This window comes from Culex quinquefasciatus, chromosome 2 (assembly GCF_015732765.1).
Source record: "Culex quinquefasciatus strain JHB chromosome 2, VPISU_Cqui_1.0_pri_paternal, whole genome shotgun sequence".
NCBI lineage: Eukaryota > Metazoa > Arthropoda > Insecta > Diptera > Culicidae > Culex > Culex quinquefasciatus.
In genome coordinates, this window is record NC_051862.1 from 51343546 (window position 1) to 51370614 (window position 27069).

General features: G+C 38.0%; 2 protein-coding genes across 3 annotated transcripts; one reads left to right on the plus strand and one right to left on the minus strand.

Moving 5' to 3' along the window:
* Positions 1–3670: 3670 nt before the first annotated feature.
* Positions 3671–20880, minus strand: LOC6049878 (CCR4-NOT transcription complex subunit 7). 2 transcript variants are annotated; one of them, XM_038256340.1, is made up of 4 exons: positions 20346–20880; positions 15816–16286; positions 10777–11580; positions 3671–5130 (listed from the first exon to the last, which is right to left on the minus strand). In XM_038256340.1, the coding sequence occupies exons 3-4, from the start codon at positions 11575–11577 to the stop codon at positions 4777–4779; spliced, it is 1155 nt and encodes a 384-aa protein (XP_038112268.1). In that variant the 5' UTR covers positions 11578–11580; positions 15816–16286; positions 20346–20880; the 3' UTR covers positions 3671–4776. The 2 variants fall into 2 exon arrangements, with proteins under 2 accessions (XP_038112268.1, XP_038112267.1); XM_038256339.1 differs by lacking the exon at positions 15816–16286.
* Positions 20881–23633: 2753 nt separating this feature from the next.
* On the plus strand, positions 23634–25693 carry LOC6049879 (sphingolipid delta(4)-desaturase DES1). The gene is given in 3 exon segments (XM_001866534.2): positions 23634–24212; positions 24215–24679; positions 25588–25693. Coding segments are annotated over 3 exon segments (987 nt in total). The 5' UTR covers positions 23634–23713; the 3' UTR covers positions 25611–25693.
* The last annotated feature ends 1376 nt before the right edge of the window (positions 25694–27069 follow it).

Consider the following 27069-nt stretch of genomic DNA (forward strand, 5'->3'; position numbering starts at 1 on the left):
TTCAGTTTTATTACTTGTAATACACTAAAACCCCCGATTACGCTCAGGCGTTACGCTTTGTATTTCGTCGATTTCTCTGAAACGACGCAACATTTTTGCAATCTTTTTGAAGCAATTTATACGTCTTGTGCAGATCTATAAATTGATTTCAAAAGAATGTAGAAACATTACACTGTTTTCGAGAAATCAACCTAACAAAAAGCGTAACGCCTGAGCGTAATCGGGGGTTTTAGTGTAACGTTATTTATTTTTTAGAATAAAAACAATTTTTCACATATGGCTCGCAAGCTCATGCTAGCTTCCAATTTGGCCCGCTATTAAAAAACTTTGAGTACAGTCATCCCACATATTCGGAACGGTCTCCAGATCGGCCAATGTTCAAAAAATCATAGCAAATCGATAATTGAACTTAATGATTCGCTTTTACCTTCATTTGAAAGCTTTTCTTGCGATCTTTCGAATGCTGTATCGAACATCTGCAAATTTTAACTTTTATATGAAGATTTTGAAGAATTACTTTGACCCTTGAAATCCACAAATTCGGAACACTTTTTTCTTACGAATGTAAACAAACTTTGGATCTCTCCAGGAGTACATATTTATTACCAAATAATGACTTCACACACTGAATTCGCAATTCGCAATTTTCAGTGTAAGAACGGGCCTTGACCGATCTTATGCACTAGGTTCCCGACGAACACGCACTGCCCTTACACCTACATCTCACCCTTGCTCTGAGTCAGTACGAGCAGCACGCTAGAACACGCTTTGAGTGTTCGTGCCAGGCATGCACACCTTCTTTTCCGGTTACGCATTTTAACTCGGCCGGGGGTGGTACATTAAGTAGGGTTTGATGTAAGTATAAGCGCCTAACCATTTAAAGTGTGCCTATCAACTTTCTTTAAAGCAAAAACTGTTTTATTTTTAGTTTGAATTCAAAAACTAGTTGTTATTTTACTGTGTATTGTTTTCTCCTGAAATCTTCCCTATTGTTGAGTCGTGTTTATCTGTTGCTATTTCTTTTGTCGCGGTGTTTTGTTACAATATTATGGTCCTAAGCATCTTAGAAAAGTTTTTCAAAAGTACAATAGTAATATTTGTGTTAATCCTTTAATCATTCCATAAATTGAGCAAGGGCTCGAACCTCACTTGCTTAAGAAAAAAGTGAAGTTTCAAAACAATGAAGGAGTGAAGGAAACATACTTTGTAAAGAATCAATAGTAAAAGGAATATAGTAATTTATGAAGTAGATATAGAAATTAACAATAGTTAATAAAAAGAGGTAACAAACAAGCTTAGATTATTGTTATGATGGAACATTTACAGGGAAGATGAGAAATTATTCAAATAGATACATAAAGAAAAGGCACATGATAAACAAAATTGACATCGCTGCTAAATTAAGGGAAAGCAGATAGTTTGTTACAGCAGCATCAATTGGTAAAATAGAGTGGAAAAGCGTTGGGAAATAAGAGAATCAAATACGTAAAATCGAAATCAAATGGAGGATAGTAAACAGAAGCCGTTTTAGAAAAAAAGTGAAACAAAATAATCAGAAGATAGCTGTTAGCTGAAATGGAAAAAAAGAGAAACCCCGTTCTGCGATGCTCAGGTACATCCACAGCAGTTGACTCAACATACTACGAATCAAAACAATACCGTCTACAATCACAAATTACTTCCCTTTCCCACATTGACGCGCCCCTTTCTTCTAGCCGTCTCTACTCTGACCCTCGCTGGTCAAAGGTTTACGAGTCGTTTCCACAGGCCACCAGCTAGGTTACACCTTGTCATCATGATGACTAAACCAAGCCAACGTGGAGGTAAGAAAATAGGACACTTGCAAGGAACCAGAGCCATGCTGTTTTGTCCAAACAGCACTACGGATGTAGTTGGGCTCTTTCCGGGATGTTCCTCGCCTAGGTGTGTCAACCGATGAGTATCATCAGTATCATGTGCACCCTTGGCCTGCAATGACTTCACACACTGAAACCAATAAAACTCAAGCTTAGTGATGTTTTATACATGGTTTGATAACATTTTTGTGAAAATATCAGTTAAATTCAGGTGTTCCACAATCGTGGGAGGCACAATAACATCCCACAATTATGAAACAGGCCATTTGGAGGCAGTGTTTTGCTGCTCTGGACAAAATAGTCTTGGAATGAAGTTTTTTGTTCAAAAAGTACTACTTTTACTAGTGAAATAGCAAGATAATGTCCAAATGAAGGTTGTAAAAATAGTAAGATCGACAGAAAAGCTACTTTTGGCATGCTATTGACAAATTATCATAAAAGTGTTCCGAATTTGTGGGTGTTCCGAATATGTGGGATGACTGTACTCCTGAGTTAAGAGGTCAGACTTAAGGGGTTACATACACGTAAAAATCACAAAATTTCATATTACATAAAATTTGTTTATTAAATCCAGTACACTAAAACCCCGGTTTACGCTCAGGCGTTACGCTTTGTATTTCGTCAATTTCTCTGGAACGACGCAATATTTTTGCAAACTTTTTGAAGCGATTTATACGTCTTGTGCAGATCTACAAATTGCTTTCAAAAGAATGTAAAAACATTACACTGTTTTCGAGAAATCAACCAAACAAAAAGCGTAACGCCTGCGCGTAAACGGGGGTTTTAGTGTAAAAAGATGATTTTCGATCACTCCTGAAAGTTCCATAAAGATATTTCATGATTTATGTGAGTAGAAGACGATTTGAGTTTAAAGTTTTGCCATACGCAAAGCGAACTGTCAAACTTTGTGAGCGTTTTTCTCAAAACACCGAGTTGATTTACGGGTGCCACGATATCTCGAGATGGGATGGACCAAATTGGCTGAAATTTGGATTGAGGACTCCCAAGACATATCCCGTGTGCATGACCGATTTTGAAATTTAGGGTTTTTTTAAATTACAAAAATAAAAAACTGTTGATTTTTTTTATCTTAAAAAAACTTCTTGAAAATCGGCCTTCGTCATAAATAAAAATTCAAATTTTCAAACGGTTGCCATTTAAAGTAGAGTCCATCGAATTACACCATATTTCGCGGAAATGTTAGTAAACTATCTAAGAACAATTCTACGATAAAAGATTTTCGATGTTATTTAAATTGTTTTTGTTATTCAGAAATTACGAGCGGTGTATCGTTTTTTTGACCCATAGTCACCCCCACTGACGTTATTACAAATTTCGATCGTAATTTCACGTCGATGGTGGATCGTAATTTCACTACACTAAAACCCCCGATTACGCTCAGGCGTTACGCTTTTTGTTAGGTTGATTTCTCGAAAACAGTGTAATGTTTCTACATTCTTTTGAAATCAATTTATAGATCTGCACAAGACGTATAAATTGCTTCAAAAAGATTGCAAAAATGTTGCGTCGTTTCAGAGAAATCGACGAAATACAAAGCGTAACGCCTGAGCGTAATCGGGGGTTTTAGTGTACGAGAATTCACGATCACCACGAAAGTTTTCAGTCCCAGACTTATGGTTAAACGAAATTTGTTGAACATTTGGTACGGTATGTTCACGCATCCTTCCTCCCCAGTAGATTCTGTGGAATGTGATCCGTTCACAGAATCATCTTTACGGTTAAAACTTATTATTTGAACAGTAGTGGATTAATTTTTTAAGGATTTCTTTCGTCATATCGACACACAACAAATGTTTAAATTTGAATAATTTCAGAATTAATAAAACTTTTTATTTCAATGTATATTTTTTGCGTGTTGAGCTCGCCCCACCAGGTTGATGTGGCTGCTTCCGGTTTGCTGGTGTGTGTGTTGTTGTTGCTTGCTGTTTGTCAATTGTTTATTCGCAATTTTACTATTGAAGTTTGCTGCAGCTAAAAAGTGTAACTTTGTTCATGCCTTTAAGTGAATTTGTGTATTTTACTATTGTGGTTGCCTTTTATCTCCACTTCTTCTTCCTCTCTTCTTTTTCGTCGTCGTCCTTTTGTTTTATTTTATAACTCACAAATGTTGTTTTATTTCTTTTTATTTCCGTCTAGATTTGTGTGTCTCGAGTCAAGTTTGTCCCTCCATGCGCACGCTTCTACTTTTCTGCCTCCTCTTACTAAGAAAACTATTCTACAAAACCAGAAAACCTCGTTCTCTTCTCTTTTCGTCGCACTATTTATATGCCGAGTCTGCTGCTCGTCGTCCTATAGTTCATTAAATGTGTGTATGTGTGTTTGTGTGCTTTACCATAGTTTAGTTAGATTTAGTTAATGTATGAGAAAAAATGCCCAAAAATAAATTCACTTTGAATCCTCTATTTCACCTAGCGTTTTATCATCAAACAGAAACAGGAAAAAGAAAATATGTTTAAACGCTCATCTAGTAAGGTATTCGTCAAAGGTGCGATAAAAGAAAATAATGTACAAAACAACTCAAAAAAAAAAAAAAAAAAAATGACACACAAAAATAAATTGGTACAATTTCTGCACAACTTGAAAAAAGTTTATCGATTAAAATGTTTATTCCTTTCCTTGCCTTAAAATTAGATAAACATTCGCGCTTCCGATATAGAGCTTGAAGCGAGAGTCTCTAATTACTCGAGTATATCGATTATAGTTTGATAGTAATAAAGCTGTGAGTGTGTGTTGTTTGTGTGTTCAATAAATAGTTGTTTCTTTTTGTTTCTTGCGTTTGCTTTTTTAGTAAGAGAAGAGTACTTGCTGCTGGTTATAATGCGTTTGTGTGTGTCGTGCCGTTTGAATCTTCAGCAACGGTTTCGTTCCATCTCCCCTTTTACCTCGTCAGCAGACGAAATCAGGACGTCGCGTTCGATTCACCGTTGTCGTGGTTGTTGTTGTTACTAGTGTTGTTGTTGCTGTTGCTGTTGTTGCTACTGCTGTTGTTCTGGTTGCTGTTGCTGTTACTGTTTCCTCCGGTCGATCCGGTGTTGGCGCCGTCCCGTGCCCCGCCGGAACCGCCACCGCCGGTGTTTGCGCTGTTTGCGTTCGAGCCCGCTGTGCTGGAACTGTTGTTGGTGTTGTTGCCGCCGCCGCCGCCGCTGCTGATCGTGTTGTTGCTGTTGTTGCTACCGTTCACGATGAACGACGTGCCGAGACCGTACAGGTGGCCGCAGTACTTGGCGTTGTCAATGTTGTCCTCGAAGAACATCTGGGGGAAGTGGGTGGGATCGGAACGTTAGTACAGGATTTTGAACTGCAAGCAACATTGCAAGTATTGAAGTATTACTCCACACTTAGTAGGTGTTTTTTATAGTTCAACCAACCTTTGTGGAAATTTACAAAAGTTTATTTTTTTAATATTGAAAATCAAACCAATAATAACACTGAGAAAAACTCATTTTTCGCAAACTTTAAAAACTTTAAGAGGCTGTCTGTATCTGTGGAATAATGCCATCAAAAGTGCAGTGTTATCAGCCGATAAACGGGAAATGTCTCATCCGCAGCATCCGATTGCTTGCCTTGAGAATAAAACATAATACCTTTCAACAAACACTATGATTTTGGGTCGCATCATCATCTTCTATGATGAATCCTGACCAAACGCCCAATCCTACTAACCAATTTTCAGGTTCCTGGCGCTTGTAAGGGTGTAAGCACAGAGTAAATCAGCTGCCCTAGTAGCAACCTGCGCTAACTAACATTCCCGTCCCTTAAAATCGAGGTCTACAAACTGACATGGCGGGCGCCGTTGGTGGCCAATGACTGTTACCTATTCGCAACTGATCTTGTTTTGGCAATCATAGTTTTTTATCTTTTCAGCGCATTCATACATGCTGTTGTTAAGGGAAACACCATTAGAGCGTAGAAGTCTATGATCAGTAGTGCTGAAAGGATATTACGGTTCTGTTCAGCAACGGAGGGGCAACCATGGGATGTCTCTCATGCGCATGCTTTGGGGCCTCAAACCAACCCCCTAAAATTTAGGAACGATTAAAACTTTCCCGAAGAAATTATTGTGCTATCTTGCTCCTGTCAAAAGATACAGCGTCCTCAAAACTGGTATAAAACGTGTTTTTTTGCTCGGAAATCACGTTTTAGACCAGTTTTAAGCACGGAGCAAGATAGCACAATACTTTCTTCGGGAAAGTTTTAGGCGTAATATTGAATGTTTAGCCTTTTTTAAATGTTAGTCTTGATTTAAAAAAAAATATATATTGTTTTCGAAAAGATTGGAAAATTTCATGAATGTTTCACATTTAACATTAAAAAATCGGACCATTAGTTGCTGAGATCACAATATTAGAAAATGGAGGGTTGTTTGGGTGGAATTTTCCTGATCCTTTTACTTTTATCCGCTATATCTCAGCAACCAGTGGTTTAATCTTCAATGTTCCTTAGACGAAATTTAAAAAATAAATAAAAAAAAACCTGATTTTTTTGGACAAAATTCAACTTTGAATGGCTATATTTTGTAAACGGTGCACTCAATCATAAAATTTGTAAAGTACTTATTGACTGCAAATTCGATATTACATTAAAAAAAAAACTAAGTACAAGATTTAATTTTTTTACAAAAATAAATATTTAAAAAAAATCATAACTCTTCGGCAACATTTTGGTCCATACTTCTGAAAGGCTTAAAAGACGCGGGGTTTTGTCCGCTAAAGCAAAAAAAAAAAACAAGCTAAAAAAAGAATTTGGGAAATTTATTTTTTGTGAAAAAAAAAAAATTGGAAAAATCACCATTGAGCAGTTCTCTACGGAATCGGTATTTTTTCTTTAATTTTAATTTTTGTATTTTTTAATCCGGCTGAAACTTTTTTGGTGCCTTACGTATGCCCAAAGAAGTCAAAAATCTGTATCTTTTGAAGAATTTTTTTGATCGATTTGGTGTCTTCGGCAAAGTTGTAGAAATTGATATGGACTACACTGAAAAAAAATGATACACGGTAAAAAAAATGTGATTTTTAATTTCACTTTTTGTCACTAAAACTTGATTTGCAAAAAAAAAACACTATGTTTTAATTTTTTTTATTTTTTGATAACCATCCTACCATTTTCGATATGATGTCGATATCTCAGCAACTAATGGTTCGATTTACAATGTTAAAATATGAAACACTTGTAAAATTTTCCGTTCTTTTGAAAAAAATATTTTCATGAATTTTAAATCAAGACTAACATATTAAAAGGGCGTAATATTGATTTTTTGCCCATTAGGTTTTACGCCGACTCGATTTGGAGGTTAGAAGGAGTGCACTTTTTACATGGACTTAGCACAGTTCGATGCGGTCGTCGATTTTGTTCGGGGAAATTCGTCGACAATCGTCGAAGACCATGTAAACAGTGCACACGAGCTGTCAAATGACGTCACGGCGTAAAACCTTATTCTGGAAATTTATGAAAAGTTGCCATTTAATGTCCTCTAAAACACATAAAAAAATAGTGTTTTTTTGCAAATCAAGTTTATTGACAAAAAGGGAAATTAAAAATCATCAAAAAAAATTTACCGTGTATCATTTTTTTTTCAGTGTAGTCCATATCCATACCTACAACTTTGCCGAAGACACCAAATCGATCGATCAAAAATTCCTTCGAAATATACAGATTTTTGAATTTTCATACATCATTTTTGTATGGACAGCTGCCAAATTTGTATGGAAAATTATATGGACAAACTAATGATGCAAAATGGCTTCTTTGGGCATACCGCAGTCACCAAAAAAGTTTCAGCCGGATTTAAAAATACAAAAAAAATCGAATGACCGAAATCTCAGAGAATTGCTCCATTTTCCTCCATGTACATATTTATTTCTGAATAGTCCTCATCAATACCTACAACTTTGCCGAAGACACCAAATCAATCAAAACATTCCTTGAAAAGTTTCAGATTTTCGAAAAATTACATTTTTGCATAAACAGATGCCTAAATTGTATGGAGACTTGTAAGGGTGATCCAATGACACAAAATAGCTTAGATCCGCACAAAGTTTGAGCCAAATCAAAAAATAAAAATAAGATCCATTTCCGGTTTTGATAGACAATTGTTTTATTATTTTTTGATAAATTTTTAAATGTTTAAACTTGAAAAAACAATATTAAAAATTTCTCAATTTTAATTTTTTCAATTAACTCTTTTATTTTCAAATGTTTTTATTTAAAACTATTTGAAATTTGTATTTTGAAATTTCTTTTTTAAAGATTTTGGATTTTTAAATTAAAAAAAAACAGTCTATTGAATTGTATTTTTTTATATTGTGATTAACACACGAATTTTTTAAACTTTCTTTTAAAATTAAGATGTTTCGAAAAATTAAATTTTAATTTTAGAGATTTTTCCAGTTCAAAAGAACGTTTTTTTGCATTTTTTTGATTTATTTTAGATATGATTTATTTTGCCTTGTTTAATCTTTTGAAATTGCTAAAATTTTAGAAATCTTCAACAATTTTTGAAATTTTTGTTTTGAATTTTTTAAGTTGTTATTAAAAATTACGATTGTAATTTCTCGATCCTCGATCGACATTTCTCGACAAATAAAATTTTGATCGTAGTTTCTCGAGAGTTAGTAGTGAAGTAGAGAACTGTTCAGGACATCCAGGGCTATACTTCTACGGTGTTAGTTTCATAAAATAATAAAACATGAATTTTGTAAATAAAAAAAATGTGAAAATGCATGTTCATTTTGGGAGGTTGTTTGGGACCCTAGAAAGAAGAGACCAAAAAAAATGTGTTGCTGATTGGATTTTTTTTTATCATTTTCAATTTTCCCATATAACTCGATTCCGCCCTAATGGTCACACGCGCAATTGTTCCTTTTGCCCCATATGGTCGTCTTGTTCCACTTTCCCCTGAATTTCTTTTCGTTAATTTGTGAACATTTTCTGAGAAACTCTATAAACAAATGTAAACATTGAGTGTATCTTTCCCACATCTTACGCTTATGCCGATCGGAGTAAGCGGGATTCACTTGATGTGTAAATTACCAGAGTTTTTTTTTTTAAAAAAAGGTCCTATAAGCTATTTTCTTTCAAATGTTGGTAGGACCTCATCAAAAAAGAAATCGAGATTTGTTTATAGGACATAACTCTAAAGTCCAGGTTTGTTTTTTCAATGAACATTACTGCCGTTCTACGCATAATTGTCCCATGTCAGTTTTTGACGATTTTGACTTTATGCCATTTTTAAGTTTAGTCTGATGTGTACTTTAAGAAAAACACATAAAATCTGGTACTTTGTTCGGAAACTCATCAAAAACAACACGAAGTCTGTTTGTCCCATCGTTGAACTTCTACGCATAATTGTCCCACCAAGTATTTTCTTACACGGAATCATTAGTTTTACTAAGCATTATGCCTTGTTTACCTGTTGTATAGCAAGAGGATCACAAATAAGGGTGATAAACTACTAACTGGGGCAATTAGGGACACATAGGGCGAATAGGAACCCACGGGACAAGTATGCGTAGAAACACAGAAATCGGTCGAAAAATTTCAATCGCGTTTTTCTCAGTTGCACTTTTTTGAACATGGGACAATTATGCGTAGAACGGCAGATTACTCCGAGTGACAAAATTTCTGCGCACGCTCAACTAGAGGGGAAGCATGTACTTTGTGGTCCTCAGAAACACGTGCACTTTAAATTTCTCCGAAATATTTAGACAGGAACGAGTGGTTCTCCTAAGCTTGTATGGTTCGCTCCTTGTACGAATGTAGCATGTAATTTTCAACCTAGAAATGGTTGAAGGATTGATAAAAACTAAAACCAACAGGGAAAACCACTTCCATTGGGAGTATTGTTTGGGAACAGTTTAGTGATCATTATCCGAAGAGAGCTTACTTCAAGCATTATTTTGATTAGTTTCTATTTCTTGATACAAACAGACGCACGAGAAATATCGACACGAATCCGATTACCCTAGTTTACAATTGTTTTAATTTTACAAACTTAGAAAACTTAGAACAGTAATCGGATTTTATCATCGATGTTTCTCTATACACAACGGGACATCCTCCATGGTACCATCCTCAAAAGCTGGATCGGCCAATCTGATGCTTGAAGCAAACTCTATCGGAATGATTTTAAACTTCAAACTTCGCAATTAACTCAACAAGTCAAACCCTAAGCTAAGTGTAACTTTCCTTCTGTTCCGAATGCCGATAGCATCATACAGCAAATGAGGATGATTCCACGAGGCGACTAACACTGCAAATCCTGCGCGATTCTCTTTCGTGATTGAAGCAAAGAAACAGTTTTAGGTTTTACATAATTTTGATTTTTCATTATTTTTTGCCAATTCAATGTTGATTTATATCATTATTCTTCGTTGTTTGCGCAACGCTTGAGTAGAGAATTCACAATTTAACAATTCATAAATAGCTTACGTAACGTAACAATGTTTGCACATTTTCGTGTTCGAGAGAGGGGGAAACTTCCTCATTTGCTGTATTCCGACATCCTAGGCAAAGGAACTCGATGTCCACCGGGGACCCAAAGAGAAATGTAAAGTGAAAAGGAACTTGTTTGCTTCTTGCTAATCGTAACAATGTGAGAGAGAGAGAGAGAGAGTCGCTAATCGCTCGAGTCCTTCCTAACATGCATCTTGAGTCTGGTGTCGATGTGGTGGATGGATTGGTTCAGGACGCTCTCGAAGCTGTCGCTGCAGTTGCACTCGAAGCTGACGAAGCCACTGGTGTTGTTGGTGGCATTGTTGGTCGTGGGGGGCGCTGCATCGGAAGTGGCAGCATCACCAACACCACCACAACCAGCGTCAACCGCAGCAGCGTCGTTTTCGCCCAAGTCACTGCTGTTGTGCTTACTACTACTGCTAGTGTTAAGGAAACTAAAACCATGTACCTCACGCATCTTGAAGAAGGCCATCCCGGTGAGCAGCGAGTCCGAGCCGGCCTGGTGCTGGGGTCCAACGCGGCGCAGTTCCAGCTGGTCGGCGACCTCCTGCAGACCGCCCTTGAGGTTCTTGCAGCTCTTCATCAGATACTTGACGTCGTAGATCGTGGGGAAGTAGATTCGCAGCAGTTCGAAGAAGTCACTCTCCTCGGCCGGCAGATTCTGGTCCGTCAGCAGCTTCAGCAGATAGCCAAAGTCGTACCCCGAGTGGAAGCTGAGCCACTTGATGTTGTCCATCAGCACGATCCCCGAGGTCATCAGCAGTTCGGCAAAGTCCAGCGGGTCGATGCCGTCCTCTTCGTGCTTCTTGAACTGAATGCCCGAGTTCTGCAGCAGATCGATCGAGTCCTGCGCGTACATGTCCTCGTTGAGGTTGAACTTGAAGTTGAACTGCCACGTGGAGAAGCCGGGCGGCGTTCGACCTTCCTCGTCCATAAAGGTCAACCCGAGCTGGATGATCCGTAGCAGGTCCACGTTACAGCGCAGAAACTGATACTGGTAGTCGGCGGACGAGCGGAACTCGCCAACGGGCCGGGCCACCACCCCGGGGAACTCGGTGTCCATCGCCACGTAGTGGTACTTCTGGACAATGTGTCGGATCGTGCGGAACTCCTCGTCCAGATTGTGTCGCCAAACGTCCCGGATGCCGCATTCTTCGTTCGTTTGCGGGTTCATGTTGTTGCCATTGCCGCCCCCGCCGCCACCACCGCCGCCTGTATGATTTCCGCCACCGCTGACTGCCGATGGCATTGCCTGGAGGGAGGAAGAGGAATAGCCCATTAATCACACGCTTTGCTGAGATTTTTTTTTTTTGCGCAAAACATTCAAAACAAAGTTGCCGGTAAGTTTAAAACAAATTATCATCAAGTATTTTTTCCCCAGACACAATGGCACCGCTCCTTCACTGACACATCTGCCAACTTTTTTTTTATTATCTTTATATGCCACAAAAACATAATTATAAAAAATATGTTATTCGATTTAAGTACTAATCAAATCTCAAAATATAACTATTTGCCAAATTTATTCTAACGAATAACACCTAACTGTTGCGGAGCGATTCGTGCGGTATGTCCACGCATCATTTCTCCCCTGTTGATTACGTGAAATGTGATCCTATTCTCTTTAAGTTAAACCAAAAGCACAGTTTGATAGCTTACCGTTATCAGAGGTGACATTGGGTTTGGGGGGTGAGATTGGGTCATACAAAAATGCTGAAACTTGTATGTGCTGTATTTCTGAACATCACAATCGATGAAAATCGTGAAAATATGAACAAAATACAAAATTTAATACATATTTTGGCTTTTAAGACATTCTGCCTTGTGAGCAAAAGACAAAATTTTGCCATTTTAATTTCAGACTTTCAAGATTTTGCCTTTTGATGCAATCCCATAGAAACGCACAAATGAAGCCTTCTTTATTTCTTGAACAAGAGCACCACCTGGGCATATGAGCAAATAAGTATTCAGGAGCATCTTACAAAATTTACACAATTCCATTTGACATTCTCTTTTCCTCTCTCATTCCCGCATTCGCAAACATTACTCCTCAACAGAGGGTAGCCACAAAAAAAAATCTGCCAACGCAGTTTAACACGACGTAATGCGTGGTTCCCAGTTCCCCTCTCACGTTCTTTCATTGCGCTTCTCTGAGAAAACAAAATAATATCCGGCGAGTGTCGAGAAAGAACGAGGAAATGAGATGGAGTATGAGAGCGAGAATGAAAGAACTGAAGAGAACTCACAAGCAACATTGACGGTCGCTATACCTTCGGATATGTTGGTGCGAGAATAATCAAATGATAGTTTTTTTATCACTCATTTACCACGACACTGGTTAGGACTATTCAAATACACATTGTTTTTGAACCTACGGTTTAATTATTTTTCGTATTTTTTAAAAAGAAAATTAGTGTTAATGGTTTTGAATGAGCCAATAATAGAAATCTGGAAATGCAAAGATTTTCAAAATTTCCATTTCAAACTATAGAAACATTGTCGTCAAGAGAAGAAAATGTAGTTTTAAATTTTAAACACATTCCGAAGCAATATGAAACAATTAAACTTCTTAGCGATTTGAAGTAAAAAGCTTTTGTGTTCAAAATTAAAGTTGGTGGTGCTCTGGTGCACAACTTCCAATTCAACTTTTTGCAGATTTAATTTTTTGAACGCTAAGCAAACTGTGCTGAGCAGAAACCATTGAGAAAGAGAACTTTTACAGAACGCTGCAAAATAAAGATTTGATTGAAAATTTCTTTCTGATGCTCAGCTTCAGAAAAGAGCAAACAAAAAAAAAAGATTGTTAGACTCCCATGAGAACTCCGTTTCGTAGACAAGATCTGAAGCAACATTTGAAAAGAGCGGATAAGCATTATGACAACTGGAACTATTTTACAAATTTCAAGACAACCGGTAACATTTTCACAAAACTCGTAGGCAGCTGGCCTTCCCAGCTGCTGTCATAATGCGTTTACGCCCTTTTTAAATGTTGCTACAGATCCAAAATTTGGTTTATTGAATCTCTAAAAAACAAAAAAAAACTCCAAAAATATTAACCAAAGGAAAAAATCCAACATAAAAGTGCGAATTTTAGTTACAGTGCATGGGACAATCGAGGAAGGGAGAGGATATCGAGGAAAAAGAGCATTGAAGTATGATGTTTGCAGGGACTGAAAAAATATCGAGAAACGGAGAAATACAGTCGACTTTCTGTGTGTCGACATCGAAGCTAACTTTGAGTAAAGGAGGACTCCTTCGAAGAAGGAAGGAATATCGAGAAAGTGGAGATCGACAATCGGAGATTCGCCTGTAGTCGAGAAACGGAGAAATACAGTCGACTTTCTGTGTGTCGACATCGAAGCTAACTTTGAGTAAAGGAGGACTCCTTCGAAGAAGGAAGGAATATCGAGAAAGTGGAGATCGACAATCGGAGATTCGCCTGTAGTGTTGGAACGGAATTGCAAAAAAAAAAAAAAACAAATTCTACAAGGTTCTTTGAATATTGGTTATACTGTTAAAACTCGTTATACTACAGTTCTACGCATAATTGCTCCATGTAATTTCGTTTATACAATTCTGACTTTTTATCATTTTTAGGTTTAGTTTGATGTGTACTTTTCGAAAAAAAAACAACCTAAAAATTCTAGTACTTAGTTCGGAAAATCATTGAAAACAACACCAAGTCTGTTTGTCCCATCGTTACAATTCTACGCATAATTGTCCCACCAAGTAGGGGGAGGTAGGGCAAGACGACCATATGGGGCAAGAGGAAAAATCGCTCGTACGGCCGTTATTTCTAAAATTTTGATTATTTCCAGTATGAGAAATTGTTGCTAGCAATGCAATTACACTCAAACCCCGGTGGTTGGTCACTTTTTCGTTTGACACTTTTTTAGTTTGTACCCCGTTGGTTGGTCAAAGTCAAACCAAAAAGTGACGAACTGTCACTTTTTACACGGCGCTCACGCACACATCTAAACAAACATTTGGTAGTATGTGTAAACTCCGTATAAAAGGGGTGTCAAACTAAAAAGTGACCCCGTTCGTTTGACAACAGTTGGTGTCAAACCAACGGGGTTTGAGTGTAGTTGATTCTACTACATAACCGCCAAAACGACGTAAACGCCACGGGGCTTAAGATTAATTTTTTTTCAAAACCTTGGTTTTCTTATAATATTTGGAAAGTGCAAAATAAGGCTTATGGTTCGTTTTAAGGCTCATTTTATCAAAATACCATTTTATCAAAATGCCATTTTTTCTAGATCAGTGGTGTCCCTACCAATGACTTGCACCTATTATAAAGAATGATTTAACTTTTGGTTATTTTTGTTGAGAGCTTTTAAAAAATCTTGTTCAGGTGGGGCAAGTGTACCATATAGATTTTTAGTATGGGAAAAATTACGAATTGCTGCAACAACATATTTTATTGGGAAATAAATGCATAAACGTACTTAAAAACTGATAAACAATTGTTAAAAAAATTGTCCATACAAAAAAGTGATATTACGAAAATTTCCTTTTTTTCAACTAAGTAATTTTTTTGTAAAACGATCAAATGTTTAGTAAAATATTATTATTTAATCTAAAAATGAAAGAAACATTTCAAATATATTCTAATCTGATGTATCTAAGTGATAACAGTTCAATTGTAAGAAAATTAACATGTTGTTTCATGCATTGTTCCTCTTGCCCGAACGGGTGGTTCGTCTTGCCCCACTAGTTGAGTAGATCATTAGAAAAATCAAAATTTTAAAAAAAAAATTACATTAAAAAACTGGATTTTTTGAAAACTTGTTCTATAAAAGTCTTAGTCGAGACCTGGAATAAGATAATTATAAAAAAAAATCGGACAGATTTTTTAACGTTTTTAATGGGTTATAACGAGCATTTCCTTAGCTTGTTACACTTGCCCCGCTTTCCCCTATTTTCTTTCACTAAATTATCAGTTTTACGAAGTATTGTGTCTTGTTTATCTATTTTATAGCAAGATGATTGCAGATAAGAGTGATAAACTGCTAACTGGGATGATTAGGGACTTATGGGGTGAATAGGGACCCACGGGACAATTATGCGTAGAAACACAGAAATCGGACGAAAAATATCAATTTTGCGTAAAACGATAGTAAAGGATGGAAAAAAGGCGAAATTCTATCCAAGATATTTTTCACATTGCCCAGCGATGCATTTTTAGACACATATTTTCGCACCCCGGGCTTTGTTTACCACATTATTAAGAAGGCGACCAGGACACTCAAAGCGTTGACTGTGAGTTGGATCGATTTTTCTGTTTTGTTTATTTCCAACACTACTGATAAATACGAGCCCAGCCCACACAAAACACAAGCATTTCAACGAAAGAAAGAATTGGCTGGCGACATACCATTCAGAGGATGATTAGTAGAGATTTCAAGCAAAGCGAACAAAAAAGTTAAGCCAAAACACCAAGCGAAAAACCAAAATGCATTTGTTAGTAACCACCAAGATTACCTGCACCACGATCTGGGGCTTAAGCTTCTCTTGTTTCTGCTGATGCTGTTGCAATTCCTGCCTTTCCGTCCGGTTCCTAGCCTGTCCTTCTTCCTTCTCCTCGTCGTCGTCCTTTTTCGAATCCTCTGTCCCGTCTTCCCCCCCTCTTGGACGAATCACTTAACTCTGTAGCACTATTATCGCCTGTTGCTTTTGTCGTAACTCGTCTTCCTCCAATGCTGCTGCTGTCACTGTCGTCAGATTCTTTCTCGTTTTCATCCGGTCGCAGTTGCTGGCCTCGGTCCGCCCGTAGTTACTTCCGTCGTCTTCCTCCTCCCGTGAGTTGCGTCGTCGTCGTCGTTGCTGCTGGTTTGCTTCGGCGGCCGCCGTGTCGTCAGCCACAATGGACCTCCGAGGAACCTGCTACCAACCTAGCCGCGCGCGCACACACACAAAGTTTGTTGTGAAGAGGTCGAGTCGAGTTTGCTAGTTCTGGAGGTAGACAAATGTCCCGTTCCAAATTACATTCCGAAACACCACCCGCAAAGAAGACACCAGACACCATAAATATGTCAGCCAGTGAATAAAAGGGAAAGAGAGAAGAAGAAAAGACAAGAGAAAATGAAAGTATTTAGACAAATTTTTGGATAGTTGTCGCGGCGATCGTGGCCACACAGCTGATTTGTTAGTTTTGAAGTGACCAAGCCTAATACTAGGGGGTAACACTAGAAGGGATAGGAGATGTGGGGTACTTTTATTCGTCTGTCTTTTTGTAGGTGTCGTTTTACTTCTTGTTTAACATCCTCTTTCCAAGAAAATTTCCAGTGAAATCTTCATCCAACAAGAGTTCTCTTACAACGCTTGTTTAACTGATGTTGAACATCTTGTTTGAACAAGCCACTTACCAAAATTTAGCCCCGCCCCCAACAATTTTAACGAAGAAGATCTGTAGATGAAATCGGTCTTTTTTCTTCAATTTTAATTTTTGTATTTTTTAATCCGACTGAAACTTTTTTGGTGCCTTCGGTATGCCCAAAGAAGCCATTTTGCATCATTAGTTTGTCCATAAAATTTTCCATACAAATTTGGCGGCTGTCCATACAAAAATGATGCATGAAAATTCAAAAATCTGTATCTTTTGAAGGAATTTTTTGATCGATTTGGTGTCTTCGGCAAAGTTGTAGGTATGGATACGGACTACACTGGAAAAAAATAATACACGGTAAAACAAATTGGTGATTTTTTTATTTAACTTTATATTACTAAAACTTGGTTTACAAAAAAACACTATTTTTAATCAAGCCGAAGAGAAGACAGTGGAAGCCTGCAGTTTGACGTGGGACTGCGCCAGTCGCATTTATTTTAAATAAATATAATTGAATTGTAAAAAGGTAAAACTTGGCCAAACTATGGTAACAGAGGCCAGATAGTTAAATAAACAAAAAAAAAACACTATTTTTATTTTTTTTATTTTTTGATATGTTTTAGAGGACATAAAATGCCAACTTCGCAGAAATTACCAGGTTGTGCAAGAAATCATTGACCGAGTTATGAAATTTTTAATCAATACTAATTTAAAAAAAAAATCGAAATTTTGGTCGTAAAAATTTTTCAACTTCATTTTTCGATGTAAAATCAAATTTGCAATCAAAAAGTACTTTACTGAAATTTTGATAAAGTGCACAATTTTCAAGTTAAATCCATATTTAAGTGACTTTTTTGAAAATAGTCGAAGTTTTTCATTTCTTTAAATTAGTGCACATGTTTGCCCACATTTGACAAAAATATTTTTGAAAAGCTGAGAAAATTTTCTATATTTTGCTTATTTGGATGCTTATTCAATGTTAAAATATCAAAAATTTGTGAAATTTTCCGATCTTTTCGAAAACAATATTTTCAAAATTTTCAAATCAAGACTAACATTTTAAAAGGGCGTAATATTGAATGTTTGGCCCTTTTGAAAAGTTAGTCTTGATTTGAAAATTTTGAAAATATTGTTTTCGAAAAGATCGGAAAATTTAACAAATATTTGATATTTTAACATTGAAAATCGGACCATTAGTTGCTGAGATATCGGCATTGAAAAATGGTGGGCTGTTTGGGTGAGACTTAGAAAACATCAATTTCCCTGTTTTTAAACCTTTGCATTGCAATATCTCAGCAACTAAAGGTCGTATCAACAAAGTCCGAATAAGCAAAATATAGAGAATTTTCTCAGCTTTTCAAAAATGTTGTTGTCAAAAGTGGGTAAACATGTGCACTATTTTTAAAAAATGAAAACTTCGACTATTTTCAAAAAGTCACCTAAATATGGATTTAACTTGAAAACGGTGCACTTTATCAAAATTTCACTACAGTACTTTTTGATTGCAAATTTAATTTAACATCAAAAAATGAAGCTGAAAAATTTTTGCGCTCAATTCTTCGATTTTTTGAAAAAATCAGTATTGATTCAAAAATTTATAACTCGCTCAAAGATTTTTTACACAACCTGGAAATTTCTGAAAAGTTGGCAATCAATGTCCTTTAAAACATATCAAAAAATAAAAAAAATTAAAAATTGTGTTTTTTTGCAAATCAAGTTTTAGTGACAAAAAGTTAAATAAAAAATCACCAAATTTTTTTTCCGTGCATCATTTTTTTTAGTGTAGTCCATATCCATACCTACAACTTTGCCGAAGACACCAAATCGATCAAAAAAATCCTTCAAATGATACAGATTTTTGAATTTTCATACATCATTTTTGTATGGCCAGCTGCCAAATTTGTATGGAAAATTATATGGACAAACTAATGTTGCAAAATGGCTTCTTTGGGCATACCGAAGACACCAAAAAAAGTTTCAGCCGGATTAAAAAATACGAAAATTAAAATTTAAGAAAAAAGACCGATTTCGTAGAGAATTGCTCTACTATCTCGGAATTGAAGTCAAACGCGATGACCGAGGTGCTTTCTTCATTAACCAAGCGAAGTAAGTACATCAATCAGGTCGTGGAGAGCCATTGCCGGATAATGTTGAGAATCGGAAGGTGGTCGGACATTTGCTGTCAGTGTACACGAAACCGGACACTTCCGCAGCGATTTCGATACTGAGCAATAAGATAGCTGCGTCCACTCTAACGGACTAGACCTAGCACAAACGAATCATCCGGTTGCTGAATGAGACCAGCCACTATCGTCTAAGGGTGAGCAAGACTCAAGAACGGCGGAGAGCACTTTCGACAGGAAGTCAAACAGCGAAAAGGAGGGACGATCAGCTGGAGCTGACTGAAGAAGCTTTGTGGCTGAAGCGATTGCTGGCAAATCTGGACGAGAACAACCAGAGCTGTCTAAGGACGAATTATCTACTGCACTAAGTGCCCAACGGAAGAGATGATGGGAGCCATCTCGAAGAAGCCTTTACCGATAGTCAGCTATCCAAGCTAGCAGGAGCACCGGACACCTACGGACATTTTTTAAGTCCACACTCTACAATCACCTGGTGTGACAAAACATACCTACAACCTACAAGGTAGCCTTATTCAGCCTGGTGCATAATCTGCCATACACCATCTCAAGCGTGCACAAAAAAGTGCAAAATTGAAATACGCATTTTCAGATCAAGCTCTAATTTGGTGGGGATGTTGATACCATCAAAACCTGATCCTATGGTTTTGTGAGGAATCACTGAAGTCTACTAAACGAAGTTATTTTCAAGGAGTAATTTAAGGGCATATTTTGAACACAGGGAATTCACTAAAATTCAAGTCTGTCGATCGAAGCGTGCTCAGGGAGTCGAAACCGACCATACCTTGACGATACAAAAGCGTTTACTGACATCAACTTAAAGTCGAGTAGTACAATGCAATATGAAATACAGCCTCTTAATTTTATTATACAAATTAGCTAAGTATAATAAGCGGTTTGCTGTGAAAAAAAAAGTTACAACAAACAATTTTACAATCCCAGAGTTTTTTAGGAGGCCGTTTAAGTTACATAATTTTCTATGTTTATAGGACCTTTTCAAATAAAATAATTCAATTGTTCTTGAATTTTGATTGAAATAAATCTTTAACTATTAAAAAATATGTAAAGCAAAATAACAAACTCGATTATTTTTTTTTTAATTTTCATAATAAGCTACGACAAACCCCGCACTCTCCTACGCGATGACTTCTTCACTTTCATTATTTTCCCTTCTTGCCAATCCAAGATTTTGCTGCTGCACCACGATGGCCACTTGGAAAAAAGACACACAATCCCGCAAATATCTTTTCTCGATTCTAGCCCACCGCCCGAACCGAAACAACACCGGAGGTTCGCTAGACTGACCGCGTCTAGCCGCGAGTAGCCATTATCGGCGGTAAACCCTAATTTGCATTATTTGCCAATTGCATCAGCAGCAGCAACTCCGCGGCCATCATCGTCCGTCGAAGGCGCGACTTCCAAAACAATGGCTGGATGTCGAAATCGACGGCGATCAGTGCGACTGTGAAGAGGATGACAATGGAACGTGTGTCGGGAGGGAGGGGACCGAACTTTTTCTTAGCAGATCTCTCCGCCGGAACTTACCCACTCGCGGAAGCGAAAGGAGGCACTGTTGTATCTCGACACAGGCGCCAGTTGTGCAGCTCTTCCGGGATGCGCGGGGTGGCAGAGCGTACGTCGGAGCACACACACACACACACGGTCCGGGCTAGGTCCCCGGGAGCTGCTTCTACTGCCTGCGGGAAGTTTCCTCTATCACGAGCCAAAAGCCTCTCCTCCAGACACAAACACACACACGCACGCACGTACACACTCAGCCAAACAATGCGCTGCTGTCCCGTTCTGTCAAGCGTGTGCAGCACGCACACACACTTACACACCCACACCAGAAAAAGTGACACTAGCGGAAAAGAAAAAGGATCTGTTCCTGCCGGAAGTGGACGAACCAACGAGGGCCGATTTTACGCGGAGCTGGACCGGGTCTGTCGATTCCCGTTAGTGTTTTTCAAGCGCTTCTTCCGCACCACGGCCACTGCTGCGGGAAGATTCTTCGACACTCTTTTTTTCACTCTTGTGGCACTGCTGCGCGGTACACGGTAAATGGAACGTATTCGAAAAATGAGTTCAAAAGAAACTGTTTTGACATTTGGCGCGACAGCCCGCGGGTAGAGTCGGGTTGCCAGTTTTTCGGGAACGAGAGTAGAGAAAACGTTAACCCTCTAGTGACATTTTTGAACATATTTTATTTTCTTTTGATTTAGATTAGAAAATATCTGACTTTTTTAATCCATTTTTTTGCTTTTCGTGTGTTTTTGAAACCGCTTTCTGTCAGGGATATGCAAAAAATAAACCAAAAAGAAGTTCTCCGATCGGGCTGAAAATTTGTTGGCCAAAATAATTAGTCCCGTATTAGCCCGTATTTTTGCCAGTTTTTTTTGGCCATTAGGGTGACCTTCGGCATGCTACTGTGGCCCCAAAAAAGGGCAATTTTCATAAGGTTTATCAAAAACCACATTTTTCTAAAAATCTTAACTCCACGCCATTTCAACCGATTTTAGTTGTCTTGGACGCAAATGAAAGGCTATAAGGTGGTCTTTCTAGGAAAAAAAGTCCTTAGACCGAAAAATCTAGCCTAAAAACCTGTGACTTCCGGCATGCCACGCGCAAATTCAAAAAAATGACGAAATCGGGAAAAAATCAACTTTTTACACTTAAAATGTAATTGCGTGTTTTGTGTTGTGATATGTGTTTTCGGAAGTGTTTCACATTTTTAGCAATATAATTTAACTGTAAAAAATAACGGCAAACTATTTTTATTTAGTTCGAAATTGGTTTGGTCACTTTTGCATATGTTAAGGCACTTAAAAATAGGAGTTATCAACTTCTGAAAACACAGAATCGGTGTCACGGCCGATCTTTGGCATTTTAGGGACCATCCATAAACAAAAAATCTCCACCCCCCCCCCCTCCCCTTTTCATGGAAAATTGTCCATACAAAAAATCTTTTTGTATGGAGCGTGGACAAGCGCCATACCTCCCCCCCCCCCTAAAGTATCCACGTGGTTTATGGATGGTCCCTTAGTTTTATAAATCGAAATGACAAAAAAAATGAAAAAAATGGACAAATGTGGATAAAAACAACGTTTTATATTCCAATGCGTTTTGAATAAACCGCATGGTTAGTGTTTTATTTGGTAGTCAATTAAAACAAGTTTGATTAACTTAACAAACTATTGACATTGACACGACTGTACTGCTCGGCACTCGGATACAGAATTGGGTACTAAAGTCCTATGCCAATTTTTATGTACAACGGTAAAAAACACGATTAAAAACCATTTCTGATCACTTTTTTTCATTTTAATGCAAAAAATTTTTTTGACAAGACAACATTTTTCGATGGATCAACTATAGTCCCCTTGGAACGAGCTGTCAAGTAGGAGCTTTTCTGTCAAGAAGGACCGCGAGGTTAATTTTTCAAAATTGATTTAAAAATCCATTTTAAACTCTTTGTGCTCGTACAATGGGTCATTGTACTCAGAAAAATAAGCTTTATCGCTGTAAACAATAATATCAGCAATCTAAGCTTCATTTTAGGACCCAATTAATGAAAAGTGAGAAAGAACACTGTAACTGAAAATCGCACTTTGCTGAGTTCGTTTTCGCACTTTTTCATACGATTTTTTCAGTTCAACTACGATAACACTTTTTTGTGTAATCGCAGTCGAACTGAAAAAATCGTATGAAAAAGTGCGAAAACGAACTCAGCAAAGTGCGATTTTCAGTTACAGTGAAAGAGAAAGCGAGCGTGAATGAATGACGTTTGTAGGAAGTGTCCATAAACTACGAAACTATGGCATGGTGATAAATAACGTAATACAACAGTTTGTACATGACACATGATACAACTGAAAAGTTGACTTTGAAATGCAAATACTTACAAAAATATGATCTATTTTTTCATATTTTAGAAAAAAAACCCTGCAAATGTTTATTGAAAGAAATATAATTGTAGGCATACCGGTTGCGACCGGATGGCATTTTTCGAGACGAAATTTATCTGATCACGCTTGTTAGTTTGTTAAATAGTTTGCTCAGTCCAGGTGTAAGGCTAGTATGCTGATCGGAAGGAAATGGGTCAAGAAACAGCTTTACGAACAGCAGAACAAAGGAGAGGGAGCGATTTCTTGGGGCTTTTCTTCACCCTCTCTGACTAGCTTGCGCTGCCGCTGCTGCCCATTTGATTTTTTTCTTGACCGGTTCCTTCCGAAGTGCGTATACCGCTGTAGGTGAGTCGTCTCCACGGTCGTCTCCTGGATAAAAACCTATCTCGGAGAGTCGCTGGTCGGCAAATGGACTCACAATCAAAGGGCGTCAGTTTGAATATCGAGGTGGATGGGAGCTTAGTCGTAAAGAGGTTTAAAATGCCTCATCGTTTCAAGCCTTCGGACACCTAGTTTCGAGTAGGAATCTCACAATAGAGAACGCCAAGGTTTGCTTTGATTTGATTTGAGAATTATGTTACAGCTCATAAAAAGCGTTTTCAACTGAAATCAAGTGATTAATAGCTCAATAGGAAGTGAGCAAGTAAGTTTCTATACATAGTTATGCAAAATAAGTTCTTTAAATAAAGGAAATTAGCAAATTGGACGGAGTTAGGAGCTAGTGCTTAACCTGCCAAAAATACGAGAAGTTCCCCTACTCACACATTAAAAAGCCCGTTTTGTATTAGACTGATAACTAAGGTGACAAGCATAACCTTTGCCAAAATTCACCACCATCCAGAGTCATGGGCAAAGGAAATCCATTTTATCGACCTCCCAAAAACAGATAAGCTCGCCCGTTATCAGTCCTAGCGGCGTGCCAATTCCGGCGTGTAATTTTCGCAGCTCAATCTACTAAATTCGTTTTAGTCAGTTTGTGGCCAGGAAGCGAGTCCCACCACTCGAAAAATGGGTCAACACGTTTCCCGGACGGATTTCGAATGGGTCTACAACGAACAACCACACATCGGTCGACGCGATGTAATGCTGAAAAAGTATCCCGAGATCAAGAAGCTGTACGGACCAGATCCAAAGTTTAAATATATCGTAACAGCGATGGTACTTATGCAAATCTTCATGCTCCAAGTGATGCAAGATCAATCGTGGAAAATGATTGTCCTGGTAGCATACTGTTTCGGAGGTGTGATTAATCATTCGTTGATGCTGGCGAACCACGAGATATCTCACAACATGGCGTTTGGGTACGGAAGACCGCTGGCGAACCGGTACTTTGGAATGTGGTGCAACCTGCCGATTGGATTTCCCATGTCAGTGTCGTTTAAAAAATACCACATTCTACACCATCGACACCTGGCCGATGAACATTTGGATCCGGACGTTCCCAGCATTTTGGAAGCTAAATTGTTCTGCACCACATTGGGCAAATTCATTTGGGTGGTTCTGCAGCCCTGTTCTACGCTATCCGACCGCTGTTTGTTAATCCCCTTCCGGTGGAACGACTGGAAGTGATCAACACAATTGTACAGTTAGCATTCAACACTGCCGTGGTGTACTTATTCGGGTGGAAGGCCATGTTCTATCTAATCATTGGATCTCTCCTGGCTATGGGTCTTCATCCGGTAGCTGGACATTTTATAGCCGAGCATTACATGTACGCAAAGGGCTTCGAAACGTACTCGTACTACGGACCCCTGAACTGGATCACCTTCAACGTGGGCTACCACAACGAACATCACGATTTTCCCGCCATTCCCGGTAGCCGATTACCAGAAGTGCGAAAAATTGCACCCGAGTTCTACGACACCATACCACAGCATACGTCTTGGGTTCGAGTTTTGTACGATTTTGTTATGGATCCGGCCATCGGTCCTTACGCCCGGATAAAGCGAAGATCCGTGGAAAAAGCTAGCAAAGGTAAGTCCTAGGGTGAGTCACTACGTGAAAGCGACGCGCGCTTGTGATTGATTTTGGCCAAAATAGTAAAGATAAGGAATCGCGCACTGAGTGCATGAGTAATAAGAAGCATACGATATACGTGACTGTTGGCTGAATGTCCCCTTTATCTGTATAGTTGCATCATAGCTAGCCGCATGTTACAGCATGGACTTGTATTATACTCAAGCTTTTACGTTATTGAGCTAATCTAATCACTTGGACGAGTATTGAGATAGACAATATGTGGCAATTGGCAATTATGTAAGGAATAAACACAAGCTTAGGTCAGTTACATTTCAATTAGTGGCTTATAGCGAGCCTTATAGTATTATTTCAGTGTTATAATCAATATGACAATTAAAAATTACCTAATAATTATAAACTATAGTTTCTAAAATTCTATTTATGGATCGACGTTTATTTGCTCCGTTACAAACAGTTCGATTAGTTTGCATTAGGGTAACAACCAGCACAACCTCGGACACTTATTTGATTTTTCTCTAGAATAAATTAAATTTTCATTGTTTTCCAGTAAAGAACATTCGAAAGACATGCAGATAAACAATTAAACGCATTTTTCAAGTTGATAATTCATAAATTGAACGAGAGTCGATCGAAAACCTGCTTAGTTAACAAATGGCGCATAGGACCTTTTGAAAACTAACCCGAGAAATGTATTAAAGCAAAGTAGGGGCACAGCATGTAATTTCACCGTGCCTCTAATGTAAGCATATCAAGACTTTGGCGTTTCTGTCGACAGTTTTACAAAAAAAAGTTGTTTAAATAGTGAAAATCAGCCAATTGGATGAAGTTAAGAGCGAGTGCCTAACTTGCCAGACATATGAGAATTTTCCCTAGTAATCACAAATATGTATTGTTTTTTTCAGGTGACTCGATTAAAGCTGCGTAGATTTGAAATCCACGGATGTTAAGTATAAGCTGTGAATGCAATAATTAAAATCCATAAAACTCTAATAAAGAACAAACAAACATGTATCTCGTCCTCTCGCTCGTCCTTTTTTTTTTTTTTTGATTGCGTAGTAAAGAATCAAAAATAAATCGCATGTATATTTAAGAAAATTGCATTGAATGTTTTCAATTGCACAAAATGCATCAATGATTGATTTCCATCGATCATCTGATGACGCCATTCCATTCAGCGTCCAATTTAAAGTTTAAAAAATAGCTCTCGAGTTTTGCTCTGTAATTTTTTGTTTTCAAAAATGCCGAAAATCGCAAAACTTTGGAGCGGTGCCAAAAAAAGAATAGGTGAACAGGTTGAATTTGGTTTATAATCGGGATTCTTACATGTTTTGATAGTAGGGGAAATATGCCCATTTTAAGCCTAATAAGCGGTCGTGTTTGAATGATGTTGGATAATCTGGATTGTTCCTTGAAATTCACTAAAACCAAGTACACCAACGAGGAGGGGGCCTCGTGGCGCGGTGGTTAGCGGCTTCGGCTGCTGATCCCTAAGTTGCTATGGGGTGCGGGTTCGATTCCCGCCTTAACCTCCTGGCCTTCTATCGGATGGGGAAGTAAAACGTCGGTCAATTTGCGTAAAAGAGATTTTGGGTGATTCACCACACATAACCTTCGGATGCCTAGAAATGAGCAGAAACTTGCAACAGAGCCCACAAAAGACCCAGGGCTCGTTAAAGGGAGCGTTCTTTTATTACGTAACGCAGTAGGGGGAGGGGTCGGAGGCCGTGTTACGCTCCATACAAATTTTTAAAATTTGTATGGAAATTTTGTTACGAGGGGGAGGGGTCTAAAAGTCCGATTTTTCGCGTTACGTAATAAAAGAACGCTCCCAAAGTGGATTGCTTTGCTTTTTTTTACCAACGAGTAGAGCAACTTTTTGTGAACATTTCTGTTTATTTTCACTTTTATGAAAAGTTATGCTATTCCTTTTACAAGCATTAAATAAAAAATATTTCAAAAATGCATCTTAATCCGAACATAATGAAATTTTGTCCTAAAATAGGCTCCTAAAGCCATACCGTAAACTGGGGTCAATTGGGACACATGGGGCGAATTGGGACAGCAGTTTTAACCATGTTGGAGCACAATATTTTAATTTTTCTGGTTGGTTTCAGTTAGAACAGACTCAGGAAAACAAAATGTGTATATCCATTTCCTAATTTAAAAGCTTTAGGTGCTCTAAAACTGCTGTCCCTATTCAGACTGTAGTCCCGATTCACCCCAGATTACGGTATATTTTTTTATGCACAGCGGTGGTAAAAACACTACCCGGAATTTAGCACTGACCTTTTCAAACGTATATTAATATTAATATAAGCAAAAATCTAGTGATTTTCAAGTATTGTGTAAAATGGGTAAAGAGAAGGGCAACCACACGTTTCATT

Bases quoted from the DNA above. Each gene is read 5' to 3' on its own strand.
- LOC6049878 (XM_038256339.1), bottom strand. From the start codon at position 11,577: ATGCCATCGGCAGTCAGCGGTGGCGGAAATCATACAGGCGGCGGTGGT. The intron at 5,131-10,776 runs GTACATGGTTTT...CACTTCCCCCAG, and splicing joins CCTTCTTCAAGATGCGTGAG to ATGTTCTTCGAGGACAACAT.